Genomic DNA, 15,295 nt, shown 5'->3' with positions numbered 1-15,295 from the left:
GTAACCTGGGATAAGGCTATTGCCCACTGAAGAGACAGAAGTACATACTTAAGAGGTATTAATTTGTGGTAATCTTGAGTAAAGGGTTAGCAATTACTTGAGCCTACCATCTTCCAGATCTCCCATATTATCTAAAGAATGTGGTGTAATGGAATGTTTCAAGTACCAGAGAATTCTGATAAGTTCCATAAATTCTAAAAAGGTAGGATTGAGGAAGAAGGAAAATGTATATGATTCAATTAACTAGAGCTAGATACTATAGCTCTTGAGCATGTTGGCCTATTTGATTTTGGACCATTAGTGAAAGAGGCCTGTCATTCTCCTCCTTTTTAAAAAAGCAATCTAATTGGGATGGGTTCTTTTCCTAAGGGATGACCCATAGATCCCTAACATGTCTTTGTGTGAGGTTCAGGACTGCTGTCTATGGTGTCTGAGGACTAATACCTGCATTTCTGAATGACTGATAAGATGAACCTGCTTGATATTGTGGAGCTAGAAGAAAAAAATAGCTCTATGTTATGGGATTAAAATTTCAACATGGAATGTTTGTGACGGACATCCATGCATTATTGTGACTGCCATCAAGATTTTAAGCTGGTTATAATGGCTGCATGCATTTTTGAAGATACAGAAAAAGGAAATTTCTCACTGAAGCTGACTTATCAGTTATTTCTCTCTTAAAACTTGTTTGCAGCATCAGTGCCAGCAGTAGTTCCCAAGGGCTGTCTCAGCCATCTACCCAGACGACTCAGTATCTGAGAGCCGACACACCCAACAATGCAACTCCTATCACCAGTAAGAGTTAATTTAATTCTAAAGATGATATAATAAAGTTGTCTGTGGTCTCTTTGCCAGCAGTACCTGTGTTGTTAGTATTTGTGGGGCATGTGTACCATCCTGTGTAGTACATGCACAGGATTAGGCTTGATCTTCAACTTTTGCTTTCTAGAGCATTGAGGGAAACATTCTAAAATTGGAGTAGTAAAAATATAATTTATGTTTAATTGCTAGAATTAAGTTGAGGGAGATTTCCATAGATTAATTACATTAAAAGGGATACTGAATCACTTCTAGAGAAATTCAGAAGGAATATTTTCAAGTGGTTAGAATATGCCATTGAGCTGTATGAAAACTGTTAGATTTTAATAAATTGTTTGATAATCTTAAGGGGTATGGACTTTATGTCGTTGTTTAAAGATTTTATTTATTTGAGAGACAGAGCATGAGGGGTGGGGAAGGGAGGGGCAGAAGGAATGGGAGAGGGACAAGCAGGTTCTGTGCTGATAGCAGAGCCGACTGATCTCAAGACCCTGAGATCAAAAGTCCAATGCTTAACTGAGCCAGCTAGGCACGTTGTTTTTTTGATTATGATAGGAAGCTAGCTGCCATTAGAATTGAGAACATGGAATCTGATTTTCTTTTAAAGATTTTATTTATTTATTTGACACAGAGAAAGCATGAGTCGGGGCAGGGGCAAAGGGAGAGAGAGCAGCAGACTCAGACTCCCTGCTGACCAGGGAGCCTGATGCGGAACTTGATCCCAGGATCGTGGATCATGACCTGAGCTGAAGGGAGACGATTAACCTTTTTTTGTTGTTTTCGACCAGGATTTTGGTGAAAGTTTTTATATTGTAACATGTTGATGTTGGGGAAAATAATCATTCTTAGTAAACAAGTTAGACATAATGAAGAATCAGTCTTCACACAAATAAAACACAACATAATCATCAGGATAAACAGTGGACCACAAATCAGGGCTCAATTCAGTAGTGTTATTGATTAATTAGGTTCTTACAGGCAGTTATCTTCCTTGGGCTGGCATTTACTTTTAGGTAAACTAAGATTATCTGCCCTTCATCCAGTGCCCTCTTGTGGTCTTTCAGTACTGTTTCCCATTAAAAGGAACTAGGATTCTTTAGGGAAGTGGACGATTTCAGGACTAAGTCAGGAATGGACAAGGTAAACCTGGGCCACGTAGAGATGGATCATTTAAGCATCAAAAAGAATGACTAGTGGATTGAAACATTGAATATGTAAAAATCTGTAAGTTTGTAATGATAAAAGTTGATCATTATGAGAGGTAACTAAGGCACCAATAATACCTCATTCTGATGACTGGCTATATGAACTGTATTTCATATATCAGCAGTTTCAGTTTAACCGTGTAGTGCTGGTTGATGAGGGAAAATGCTTGCTTACAGAAGAATCCTACCTAGTAAATGTGAAAGGAGTGAAAGGATAGAATTAGAAAGTCAGGGACGCCTGGGGAGCTCAGTCAGTTAAGCCATCTGCCTTTGGCTTGTATCATGATCCCAGGGTCCTGAGATTGAGCCCCACGTTGGGCTCTTGTGCTCAATGGGAAGCCTATTTCTCTCTCTCCTGTTCCCCTTGCTTATGCTTTCTTTCTCTCTGTCAAATAAATAAAATCTTTTTTTTTAAAGGAAATCATATTTGCAACTTCCGTTAAAATATTTGATTCAGGAAAAGATCATCAGTGTTTAAAATCCTGTGAACAAAGAGAAATGGGATGAGATCCCATTTCTCATGAGAGATCAGATTGTCACAGCCTGATTCCTCTAATGAAACTTTGCATCACTAACAGTAGGACAACTAGATATTTTGTACTCCGACACGTTATATACCACCCATGGAGTACTTTGTCTCCCCTCCCCACTCCAGGAGTTAACCTGGACCTAATCACGGCTGTGGAACTGACTGGCAGTTTGCAAGAAATTACAGGGATATTTATTTGAGAGAGAGGGAGAGCATGAGCAGGGTGAAGGAGCAGAGGGGGGGTGGAGAAGCAGACTCCCCATTGAGCAGGGAGCCACATGCCCAGGATCCTGAGATCATGACTTCAGCTGAAGGCAGCCACTTAACCAACTGAGCCACCAAGACATCCCATGAAATACAGGGATAGAGGAACAAGTTAAATAATACTGGAAGAAGCAGATGTTAGACAATCCCCAGGATAACTGAGCTGGTTTTTTTTTTTAATAAGAGTGGCAAGAAAAAGAAAAGGGGGAAGAAGGAATGCTTAAGATTAAAAAATTTAAAAGAAATCATAATAGTAGTTAGCATCACTGCCAATGAAAGAAAGAATTATATGTTCTTCAGAAGATACGATGATAGTTATGAAAATAGTTTGGATTATTCAGAAGAAACACATCATTGCTTTTAGTGTGCAGATGTCAAGCTTTGCTCATTAGAGTCAATTTTTGATTGACTTGAAGAAGTAGATTCAATTATTCTATGCTAAAAGCAAAATACTTTTCAAGACTCAATTGAAATTATTTATTAAAATATTTTTAGTTACTATCGATAGGAAATATGCTTATTTTTTATGGACATTATCTTGAGATAGATCGTTCATTTATTTTATATGGCAAAAACAAACATTTTAAAAAAATAAAATGGAAATCCATTTGTGTACAAATAAAAAACGACAAAGAAAGGAGTAAAAAACTGTTTGAAGATATAATGACCAAGAATTTTCCAAAATAACAAAAGACAGCAGACCACAGATCCAAGAAACTCCAAGAATTCCAGGTAGGATTAAACATAGACAAATACAGACACACACCTGTAAGTATCCTGTTCAGACTGCTGATCGGTGGAATCAGGTGTTGTCAGCCTAATCTGTTGGTCACAAAGCTCCCAGGCCTATTATCTAGATTTTGTAGCAGCCTGTTGGTGACCATCATCTAGGTCTGCTAACTCTTTAGGGAGTTTTCTTCCCGTATGTTTACCAAAGTGCATAAATCTTAGAGGTACCATTCAATTTCTACTTGCTGATACTGAATCCTTTTATTCTAACATTTTTTTTCTTGGAATGAAAAGTTTAAGTTATGGTTAGATTCTTTTGTTTTTGTTGTCATCATGGCAAGAATGAGAAATATGGGAGCTGAAAAACCAATGTATCTCACAGTGATACGACTAGGCTGTATAAATATGAGATTGATTAAGTTGATCAGGTGTTTTGTTAGAAAAGGTAGTTTTACGAGCATCTTTTCATTTGAAAAGTGTTTCCTAGGAGACTATACTAGAAACCCTTTGGAAGAAAACAGTCCATAAAAGGGATTGAGTTAAGTCCTGTGAGTCAGTGCTTATTTCTTTTCTTTTTTAAAGATTTATTTATTTATTCATGATAGACACACACACAGAGAGAGAGAGAGGCAGAGACAGGCAGATGGAGAAGCAGGCTCCATGCCGGGAACCTGATGCGGGATTCAATCCCGGGACTCCAGGATTGCACCCTGGGCCAAAGGCAGGCGCTAAACCGCTGAGCCAACCAGGGATCCCCAATCAATGCTTATTTCATTTGGCTGAAAGGCAGCTGAAGTGGTGGTCATGGTAATATTCATTGTTTCATAGTGTTTCTTCTTTTAATTACTCATTTTAAGATTTTGGGGTAGGTGAAAGTGTTTCTTTAAAATTTAGTGTGGCCGTTTAAGTTCATGTGCATGCCTTCTTTTTATGATTCTTACATTTATTTATTCCTGTGACTTGAGTCCTGAGGTTTTGACTGAATTAGTTGACCCTGATGGCATAATAAGGGTATTTATATTTCTTGGTCTGGCTTTGTTGGCTCCTCAGGTTATCCTACCTTGCGGATAGAGAAGAACGACCTGAGAAGTGTCACTCTTTTGGAGGCCAAAGCTAAGGTGAAGGATATAGCAATATCCAGGGAGAGGATAACTTTAAAAGATGTACTCCAAGAAGGTATTTATTATCTCCAAATCAGTTTCTCAAGGAAAATTTAGACTATAAATTTTTTTTATTTCAAATTTTAAGAATTTTATCTCTTTGTGTCTAAGCATAGAAGTACACAATTTATTTCCTTTATAAAACTGATTTTCATTTTTTCTTTCTTTTGATCTTTAATTTGCCTTAATATAGCTTTGGCATAATTCTTAGTTTTCAAGTATATTAAAGCATTCATGTATATTAGCCTTTATTATCTTTAAATATATTTTTGTTCTTGTTTAAAGATATCACTACCTAGCAAACCTGTTTGCTGTAACAGATAGTATGGGGGCTCTAGCAGACAGAGCAAACATGGGTTTTGGTGTTACACCCAACTTCCAATCCTAGTCTCACAATTTATCATCTGTGTGACCTTGGAGAAATCATTTAATGTCTTCCATGTCCAATTTCCTCTTCTCTAAATTTGGACTATGATGTCTGTCCTTGAACTGGTTGTGAAGATTAGATGAAATGATATACATTAAGTGAACTAACACACAGATGTTTGATAGATGTTATTACCCTCCCCTTCCCCAGTTGCCGGTCCTTGTTTTCTTTCTTGAGTTTTAGGTTATTAATTGAAGAGATGCTGACAGAAGAGTATAGAGATTAATGATAAAGTACCTCATTGAGCCCCTCAAATTGTTAAATAGAGAATTACCTTTTTCATTCCCCCTTCCACAAGCCAGTTTGGAATGTTTTGAATGCATATGAGTCACTCTGAATTCACCTCTTAGTTGAGATGTTTATAGGTCAATCACAGCAAAGAGAGAGGCTTGAACTACCACCCTCAGTGACAAATAGTAATTAAAGGAAGCACATTTTTTGGACTGTTTTTGAATATATGAGGGAGTCCATTTTTCTCTTTGTTATTATTCTGAAGCTAAGCCTAGAAATTCATAAATGCTTCTATGGATACCCCATTACTGAGTTCCAGTGTTCCTGGCTATATCATTAGTTTATTTAGAATAATTCAGAAAGAATTTTCATATATTTAGTTTAAATATGGCATTTTATTTTATTTTATTTTTTAAATTTTTATTTATTTTATGATAGTCACAGAGAGAGAGAGAGAGAGGAAAGAGGCAGAGACATAGGCAGAGGGAGAAGCAGGCTCCATGCACCGGGAGCCCGACGTGGGATTCGATCCGGGGTCTCCAGAATCGCGCCCCGGGCCAAAGGCAGGCGCCAAACCGCTGCGCCACCCAGGGATCCCAAATATGGCATTTTAAAAGCACATTAAAGTATTTCTTAGTTACAAAGAATTTTTCTTTTAAAAATTTATTTTATTTTTAAGTTTTTATTTATTTGGCAGAGGGGAAGCATAAATGGGGTGGGGGCAGAGGGAGAGGGGCAGAGAGCTGAGCAGAGAGACCAATGCAGGGGATGCTGGTTGGGTGAGGGATGGCTCAATCCCAGGACCCTGGGATCATGACATGAGCTAAAGGTCGACGTTTAACTGACTGAGCCACCCAGGTGCCCCAGTTGCTAAGTATTTATAATAGTCATTTAAAAAACAAAGATTGGTTAGAGTAAGGTTGTTGATCACGTATGCCCTTGTTATGTTTAAGTTATATTGTGCCAGGTAATTTTGTACTTAAAATTTTAGGAAGGTTGTCATACAATGGTCTCATTAATTATTATTTTTCCTTTTAGGTACTTTTGGACGTATTTTCCATGGGATTTTAGTAGATGAAAAGGATCCAAATAAAGAAAAACAAGCATTTGTAAAAACAGTTAAAGGTAGGATTTTTTTTCCATTTTAGAATGCTTTCCTAAGGTGAATCATGCCAGTGAAATTCTGTCTCAAATTCTCAGTCTTTGCCAGACCTTTAAGTCAGTCTATGTTAATTTAACTCAATAAGAGGGAATTTGAGTTGTTTTTGTAAGGTATAGAAAATAGAAGTCTAATAATTTAAGATGTTAAAACACTTACTAGGTATTGCCCAGGCTTGTAGTTTAATTACATCCATTTGACCTCATTGTTGCTATATTTAATACTGTATTTTTTCCTAGGTAAAATTCTTTGTTTTTTCCCTCTTAAAAACATTGTTACTGGGATCCCTGGGTGGCGCAGCGGTTTAGCGCCTGCCTTTGGCCCAGGGCGCGATCCTGGAGACCCGGGATCGAATCCCATGTCGGGCTCCCGGTGCATGGAGCCTGCTTCTCCCTCTGCCTGTGTCTCTGCCTCTCTCTCTCTCTGTGTGACTATCATAAAATAAATAATAATTAAAAAAATTTAAAAAAAAAACATTGTTACTAGTTTTTCCTCCTTTCCTCTTTCCCTCCTTCCCACTCCCAATATTGCAGTCTAATAAAGGATTTTAAAAAATAAAAATAAGGTACTATGAGTCTGAAAGTTAGAAGGTGAATAGCCTTGCTTACCTTTCTCCCACTCCCCCTGCCTTTTTTCTGCTATTATATATAATGCTGCAGAAAATACCCATGTGTGTTTATCTACTTCTTGGCTTAGTTTTGTAGGTATGACTAAGTTGGCATTGCTGCCCCAATTGTATTTACATTTAAGATTTTGATAGATATTGTCCAGTTGTTTGCTAAAGGGTAGCACTAGTTTAGGTTATCATGAACAGAATACCTATTTTCACATAATATTCTTTTGGAGAAATATGATGTTTAATTTTTTACTTTATAATTGATATTTATTTATAAAAGCTTAAATCTCAGTTAAATCTGTTTATTCATTTTAAGAGAGAAAAATGTGGTAATTTATAGGGTGCTTAATGTCTGACAGTGTATGATATAGACTGAGATGACAAGATGTTAATTTTGGAAAAACAAATTTAGCATTTTGATGCAGAAATTGAGAGAAAAATTAAATTCAGTTTAACATGTAGGAGGTGACAATTTTATGAACTTTTTAAAGTTAATTTATAAGAACTTAGGTTTCTAAATCTTCTTAAATGAATTCATGGAAAGTATGAATTCTGAGTAGAATTATGGTTTCTAAAAAGTTGTACTAACCTAACAAAAAAATGTGGAAGTTGATTTCTTTTAATTTAGTAGATTGGTTCTTTAAGGATGCTGCAAATACATACACAGACACACACTCAACTTTTATGTTTTCTAAACAAATGGTTTAACTTACTATACTGTTCAGTATATATTTTATTTACCTACCTCTTCTAGCCTGAAAGCACTTTTAAAGAGTAATATTTAAGTTAGGTCCACTAGGTTTTCTGACTAGTTTTGAAGGATATTTTACATATTAGTCTTTGAAAATGTAAAATTTGAACCCTCAGTTTAATAACTGTTGACTTTTGTTACATTTTCCCCCATTTTTAAGGAAATATTTCTCTGTAATTTTAATATTTCTTCTGGGGTTTATACATAATCTATGGACAGTTTATAACTCAGCTGTTACTAATTTGTTCTGAATGAATCTTAAATTAGCAGAAGAGCTTTCTGTACAGAATTGGATTGATTTAAGGTTGGAAGGGGGGAAAAGGGGAAATAATAGTGATAAGAAAACACAATGCGGATACTGGAACTGTTTCACAAGATAAGATTTCCCCCTCCGGATACACTTGAAATTGTAGTCCCTTGGTTGTTTCTGTGCCTTACCACTGTAATTATAGTGTTCTTTCTGAGCTAGCCGGAAACAAGAGAAAGCACAGTGAGTCCTTAGCCAGGATATGGTTACGGTTTGCATGAGAAATAAAGAGGAAGTGCACTAACCGCAGTCCTTGCCTCAACTCCATACAATTGAGTATCTATGAGATTTATTCTTTTGGATTTTTTTTTTTTTTGAAGCTATGTAGAGCTGACCAAGGTCTTTCACAAATCCATATACTTCGTTACATGCCACATAGAAGTGCAGCTTAAAATGCAAGAAGTAAGTGTTTAGAAGATTATTGCCCTTTGCTTTTAGACATAAGCAAGAAATTGCAATTTGGCTTCTTAAAAAACTCATAAATTTGCAGACTTAATGGACATTCCAGTAGAAATGTACAGAGATTGAAATTAGGAATCTGAATTTCATAGAGTGAATATTGTGAAATTGAATTCCATAAAATTAATTAATTTGAGGCTATTGGTATTAAAGCCTTGTTTTATAGCTGCTGATATATTGCAGTTTAGAAATAAGTATTTTTTATTTCTTTTTTTCTTATAAGTTTTGGAATGTAAACATTTTATAGTATATTTTTCAGATTTATACATCTTAAATCTTTCAATATTTAAAATTAATAAGACTTGGACTAGACTAGGAAAGCAATCCAGAAAAATGATTCTTTTTACTAAATGGATACAATTATTTTTTTCTCCAATCCATAGTATTCTTAGATCATCATCCAGTTCGTGTCTTCTGCTTAATAGAATATGCTCTTTAAAGTTAAGAATTTGAAAAAAATTATGCATAAAATGACATGCCCTAAAAAATTAACTTTTACTTCGGTCTTGGTACCAGTTGGCAAGAAAGTAAACAATTACTAACTAGGTGTGGACTTCCAACTATTACTAGCTTGCAATCTGTAAAAGACCCTCCAGTTCTCAAATCGCCTTGGCCATAATTTAATTAAAATTTATTTAGATTACAGAAGGAGAAATAAGGACACATTCTGCCATTCCTAGATGATTCTAATTTTTGAGCAGTTTTTAGACAACTAGAGTTTATTCTAGTAGACATTGGTGTGAAGCACCTTTTCCAAAGAAGTACAAAGTGTTTCAAGTTCTTGGCTCTTTGTCCACTCTTTTTACATTCCTTCAAAGGTTTTAAACTACGTGAAGTTGTCTAGAAAAGTGGACCTGCTAGCAAGCATGGAAGAGAGTGATTCCAGTTAGTTTTAGAATGAAATGAAATTTGTGATTTCTTAGCTTCAACAGCTCTACTTTTAAGGAGTGAATGTGACACAGACTCATAAGTGCCTGACTTCAGTGTCCTGGATTTTACTCTTGGTTCAGTATTTTACTAGGTAGGCCTGGGATGTGGATCTTGGATCTGCCAATCCTCGTATCTTTTTCTCCGTCTTGTAGCATTGATCAGAACCTTTATAAAATATTATTACTGTTTTTACTGTTGACATACAAATTAGTCTTTTTCTTTGTATAGATCAAGCTTCTGAAATTCAGGTGACAATGATGCTCACAGAAAGTTGTAAGCTACGAGGTCTTCATCACAGGTGAGAGAAGAAACCTACCCAGCATTAAAGTGTTAAGCATGGTAACATTGTTTGCTACATTTTTATAATAAGAATGTTGTGATATGTTCTGAATTGAAAGCTTTTTGGAATAGCTTATTTTTTTATTTTTATTTTTTTTAGCTTATTTTTTAGAATATTAAAGTGAAATGCATGCTCAGTGCACAAAATTTAAAAATGAAGTATAAAGAAGAAAATAAAGCAGAGTATGTAAGTCCACATCTGGATAAACATAGCTAAGCTTTCAAGAGAATTTTTACATATTTTGTGTACATATTTTCCTTTAAAAAATAGAATAGTAAGATACATATATGTATATACTAAAAAATATCTGCTATGAGATTTTTTTTTTAACATAGAGTACCAAAGACAAGCATAATTAACACCAGTAATCCCATTTCCTAAATTCAGTGATAGTTTTAACATTTTGCCCTTTCTGTTTGGTGTATATATATGTATGTCCACTATCCATCCAGATGGTACATAGCTATTTATGAGTGTAGAAATATTTTAAAGTAAACTGGACATCTCAGCACTTTCAGTTCACTTCCAGCATGCAATTCTCCCTCCCCACAATGAGAATGTTTGCATAAATAATCATAACAGCATTATTATCTTTAACAAGGTTAATGGGCTTTTCAGTATAACAAAACAATGTAGCTAACTCTTCATATAAGTCACTATGAATTCATGTTCTCATTTAAAAAAGATATATAGCGATCCCTGGGTGGCTCAGCAGTTTGGCACCTGCCTTTGGCCCAGGGTGCGATCCTGGAGTCCCCGGATCGAGTCCCACATCGGGCTCCCTGCATGGAGCCTGCTTCTCCCTCTGCCTGTGTCTCTGTCTCTCTCTCTCTCTATGTCTATCGTGAATGAATAAATAAAATCTTTTTTAAAAAATAAAAATATGAAAAAGTTATATAGCAGTTCATTGAATGGATGTACTGCATTTTCTTTAACCACTGTCTTGTCATTAAGTCATGTTATGGTTTTAAAAAAAATACTGTAGTTCCATATAAAGAGCTTTTTAAAAAAAAGCTTGATTATCAGTCCTCCTCACAGAGCTATAATGAAAGCTTCTACATTCTGAGACAAAAAGGGCTTAAATACAGTATTGCAGTATACAGCAGTATCAGTATTTTGGCAGGGCTTTTGTTGTTTTTTTTTTAAAAGCATATAGAGTCAGCTTTGTTTATATGCTTATTACAGATTTGGTTGTGTATGTTTAAAAAAAAATGGGACAGTGACCCATCCTTTTTGGAAGATATTTATAAACTTCTGGGGATAAAAGCACATGGAAAAGTGATGCATGCTGCCTTTTGCATGCATTTTAATTTCTGTGTACTTTGAACAGTTACTTAGGTTCTGCCAAAAAATAAGATGACTGTGCAGAGTTTCATTTTTTAACTTTGTGTATACTTTGGTTCATATTTGAAAGAATTTGAGAACCTAAAAAGAAAGCAGCAGTAGTAAGATCAATAAAATGTTACTGAAAATCAGACTGAGTTTATGGCATTGTGATGATGGAAGAGAAAACAAGCCAGTAACAAAGATACAAATATTTTTGCTGTGATTGAACATAAAAATCTCTTAGCTTCTGGGCAATTAAGCTTAAACAATTAGAAGTTAAATCTCAGTATTAGAAGGAAAGAAGTGTAAATGTTCTTTGGGGGAGGAAAAAAGGTTTTCTAGGGTTAAAGTCTGAGACAGATGCCATTAAGCTTATACCTGGGACATTGATTAATGTAATGAACAGATAAATTTTCTGGTTTCACTGAGCATAAGAAAGCCCAAGGACCTTTGAAAAAATTGAACATATAGTATTGAGAGACTGAAGATGTCCTGTTGAAGGGTTAAAGACAAGTGGTTGAAAAATGTTATCTTCCATTGGCCTGATTCAGTCCAAGTGTAGAACTTACAGAGGAGAATGGATGGATAACTCATCCCTAAGATGGTATTTTCTATAAAAACACATTTTGTTTCCTCTGAGTAACAAAACAAGAAATAGGTAATGGTCATTTGGAAATCTCTTTGGCAATATTGGAAGTGCTTGAAATTCTTTTATGCTGACTCTGTGGGGCAGAGCCAAAAGTGTTTAATATTAGTATGTGATGTCAACTTACAACTTCAGTACCTACCTGGTATTCTTACCTGGTAAAAGGTTTGCACCACTTCACAGAAGTGAGAGAGGGACAAATGTAGACAAAGCCAGGATTTTCCCAAGAAGCAGTTTTTTATGTACTGTAGCCCAGAGATGCTTTGGCTGGAAAATGTTCAGAGCAAGTATTCGCAGCATTTCTCATGTGACTTTCAGCTGTAGGGTTTTCCAGCATCATATCAGAATGAATTAGCAGCCCTAGAACACCCTTAGGTGATGGAATTCCACATGGTGAATGGGGTTGATACTGAACATTAGTGATCAGGGAAAGTCTTCTAGAGGCAGATTATATAGTTTGGTCATAGTTAATTATTCTTCCTGCCTATACAGTAATACCAGGACTCTTAGGTTTTGGTTTTGGTTTTTGTTTGTTTGTTTGTTTGTTTTTAGTAGGTGGCATGCTCACTGTGGAGCCCAGTGCAGGGCTTGAACTTGGAACCTTGAGATTAAGACCTGAGCTGAAATCTTGAGTTGGATGCTTAACCGACTAGCCACCCAAGTGCCCTAGGACTCCTAGTTTTCAATGAGCAGAACACCTTGTCAATTTATAGAAAAGTACATTATTGTTCTTTCCATTCATTGTAACAGTTTGTTTTATCTTTAAGAGGACTGAGGACTAGGGCCTATGATGCTTTACTTTTTGACCCCTGGTGTCATGGCTGTCTCTATAAATTTATTTGTTCATTCTCTTATTCTAAACCACGAGTGCCAGTTTTGCACTTGCAACTCTGCTAGGCCTGAGGGATAAAAATGAACTAATGAGCTTTAGTGTTCATGTTACAAAACTGATCAAGCAAATGTAATACAGTCAATTAGAAATAATACCTTGTTTCCGAATTTAACTTTTTAGAACTAGTTATAGTATGTAATTCCACATGTGAAACATGTTTATTACTTCATGTTTTAACATTCCACGAGTAAGAATTGTAAAGTGTTGAAATACTTTAAATTATTTTGAAATTCTTTTTATTCCTTTTTCCACTGGAATTTGTGAGAATAATTTTTACTCTACATTAAAATAGCTGTGTAAACAAAATTTATTTTTATTTAAATTACATCAGAAGTACTTCGTAACAAAGGACTCTTGAGTTATTTCTCCTTGTAGTTTGGCTCTCCACTGGCCCAAGTTTCCTGATGGTGACTTTCTGAACACTGAGTGCCTCCCAGCTCTCTCTCTGCAAGGACACTGAGCAAGACAGGGAACTGGATGTAGTTCTTGTTCCTTATTGCCACAAAACCTCCCTTCCTCTGCCTTGTTCTTGTCCACAGCACCAGTTTCTGCTCTCATCCACTCTGCATCGAGGTCTCAGATTTTCCTCTTTATCTACTTTTTCTTTATGAAATGGGCAGAACGAAAACCAGCCACTTGTACTTTAAAATATGTTCATGCAGCTTGTTACTTCTTCTAGATAGCTTTTAATGATTTGATCTCAAACAGCACCAAAATACCTTTAACTCTGCTCAGTGGATTTCAGACATGAGGAGAGGAGCAGAGGAGTAATCTTGGGAGGGTTAAATTGGGTAACTTCACATTACTAAAATCATGGTGTGCTCAGTTGCCTCTAAAATGCAGACCTGCTGTAATCATTTTATTGTGCGTGGGACGTGATATGAAAAGAGGCTTTGTCACTTTTCATGTATTCCTTTTTTGCTCTCCTGGAAGAGCATATCCAGTGGTCCAGGGGAAAGCACAAGGGTTTCTGGAATCAGATGAAACTTTGAATTTTTTTCTCTGTGCACTTTTTGTTCGTCCTTGGCAGATTACCTAACCTCTCTCTGCATGGGTTTCCTCACTAAGTGGCACTAATCAGCACTGCCACTGTTAGACTTTAATGAAAACAGAAGCTAACTAGAGGGGGTTACCTTGAGTCCTCATTTTCCAGCTTCTCAGGATCAGTGCTTTCCCTTTTAGTAACTCCTGTGTAGCATGAAGGGAGCCCGTAGCTTTCACTTGTGCATTGTTGGGCCAGAATTGTGTGAGTGTGGTTTTAAAAGAGACATGCTTAGTTGAGACAATTTAGAAAATACAGAAAAGGCAAGGTAAAAATGGTCTAAAGCCCTGCAACTTAAAGACAACAACTTACAATTCTTGTCATATTTTTGTGGAGTTTTACTATTTTTTTCCATGTTTGGAATTATCCTGCAAACATATATAAATTTTGTATCGTGCTTTCCTGTAAGATAAACATTTACTCCTGTTCTCTTAACATCTCTTTGTGACCATTTAATTGTTATATACTATCCTGTTATTTGAGTGTACTCCTTCCTTACATTTGCACGTTGAAGTTGTTTGCAACTTTTTGCTATTAATATTGTATTAACTATCCTTGTTCATGTAACTTTTTAATGTTTAATATTATTTTCTTATTAAATATCCTTCGAGGCAGAATTTGCTAAATTAAAGAGTAGGAATGTTTTTAAGGCCATATTGTGTTATCAAATATTTATTAAATGCTTATTTTTTCTGGCACAGAATGCAAAACATTGGGTGTAAAAATAAGAATTCATCTTAGTTTTTGTCTTCTAGAAATTTTCAGCATAGTGGGGAAAAATAAGATAATTATGTAAAAAGGTACGTAACCTTGGAGAAAATTAAATTATTTCCAGATACTAGTAGAAAGAGGTGTCATTAAGTGATAAGATGGAAGTATTTATGTGTGCTGTGGAAATTTCAAAAGAAACAAAACTGTTTACTACATGCTTTGGCTTTATTCATAACGAATTTTATGGTTGGTGTGATGCCATAAAGGTATGAGACTAAGGCCAGGAGAGAGTTGCACAGACTATCTATAAATGGTAAATTTAGGATTTAGAAATCAGATTCTGAGTCCCATATGACCAGCTAAGGACATCTTGCTTTTGTGACAGTTGCAGCCTCTTTGAGGCCTTCTTGATGATCATATTCTGGTCCATAGTCTGCATGGGTTTCCACCCCCCCCCCCATTGTATTGATGGACTAAAGGGGATGATATAATACACTCAGAATGTGTCAAGTCATTTTTTAAATGTCTCTGATTAACTCTTAATAGTAAAGATTGAGTGTGGCTAGAATGTATCTTCAGAGAATCCAGTCCATAGGAAACAACTTTGCGTTTATAGCTCTTCTCTATCAGGAAAGTGCATATGTGAAAAATATTCAAGTCTAGTTTCAAAGGGCATTTATAATTTTATTACATTTTTAATGGTAATCATTTTTAAGTATGTTTGAGATTTTCTTGTTTTGTTTTAGGTTATA

General features: G+C 35.7%; 1 protein-coding gene across 1 annotated transcript in view; it reads left to right on the top strand.

The window, feature by feature from the left end:
• Window positions 1–15,295, top strand: part of RYK (receptor like tyrosine kinase) — an 86,220-nt gene that overhangs the window by 53,419 nt on the left and 17,506 nt on the right. The window contains exons 7-10 of the mRNA XM_055321189.1: window positions 695–795; window positions 4,597–4,722; window positions 6,403–6,489; window positions 9,815–9,884. Of these exons, the coding sequence (XP_055177164.1) occupies window positions 695–795; window positions 4,597–4,722; window positions 6,403–6,489; window positions 9,815–9,884 (384 nt within the window). The remainder of the gene's footprint in view (window positions 1–694; window positions 796–4,596; window positions 4,723–6,402; window positions 6,490–9,814; window positions 9,885–15,295) is intronic.

The sequence above is a fragment of the Nyctereutes procyonoides genome, unplaced genomic scaffold (assembly GCF_905146905.1).
Source record: "Nyctereutes procyonoides isolate TBG_1078 unplaced genomic scaffold, NYPRO_anot_genome, whole genome shotgun sequence".
In the NCBI taxonomy this organism is placed as follows: domain Eukaryota; kingdom Metazoa; phylum Chordata; class Mammalia; order Carnivora; family Canidae; genus Nyctereutes; species Nyctereutes procyonoides.
The sequence above is the reverse complement of the archived record's forward strand: the minus strand, read 5'-3'. Positions and strand labels throughout refer to the sequence as shown.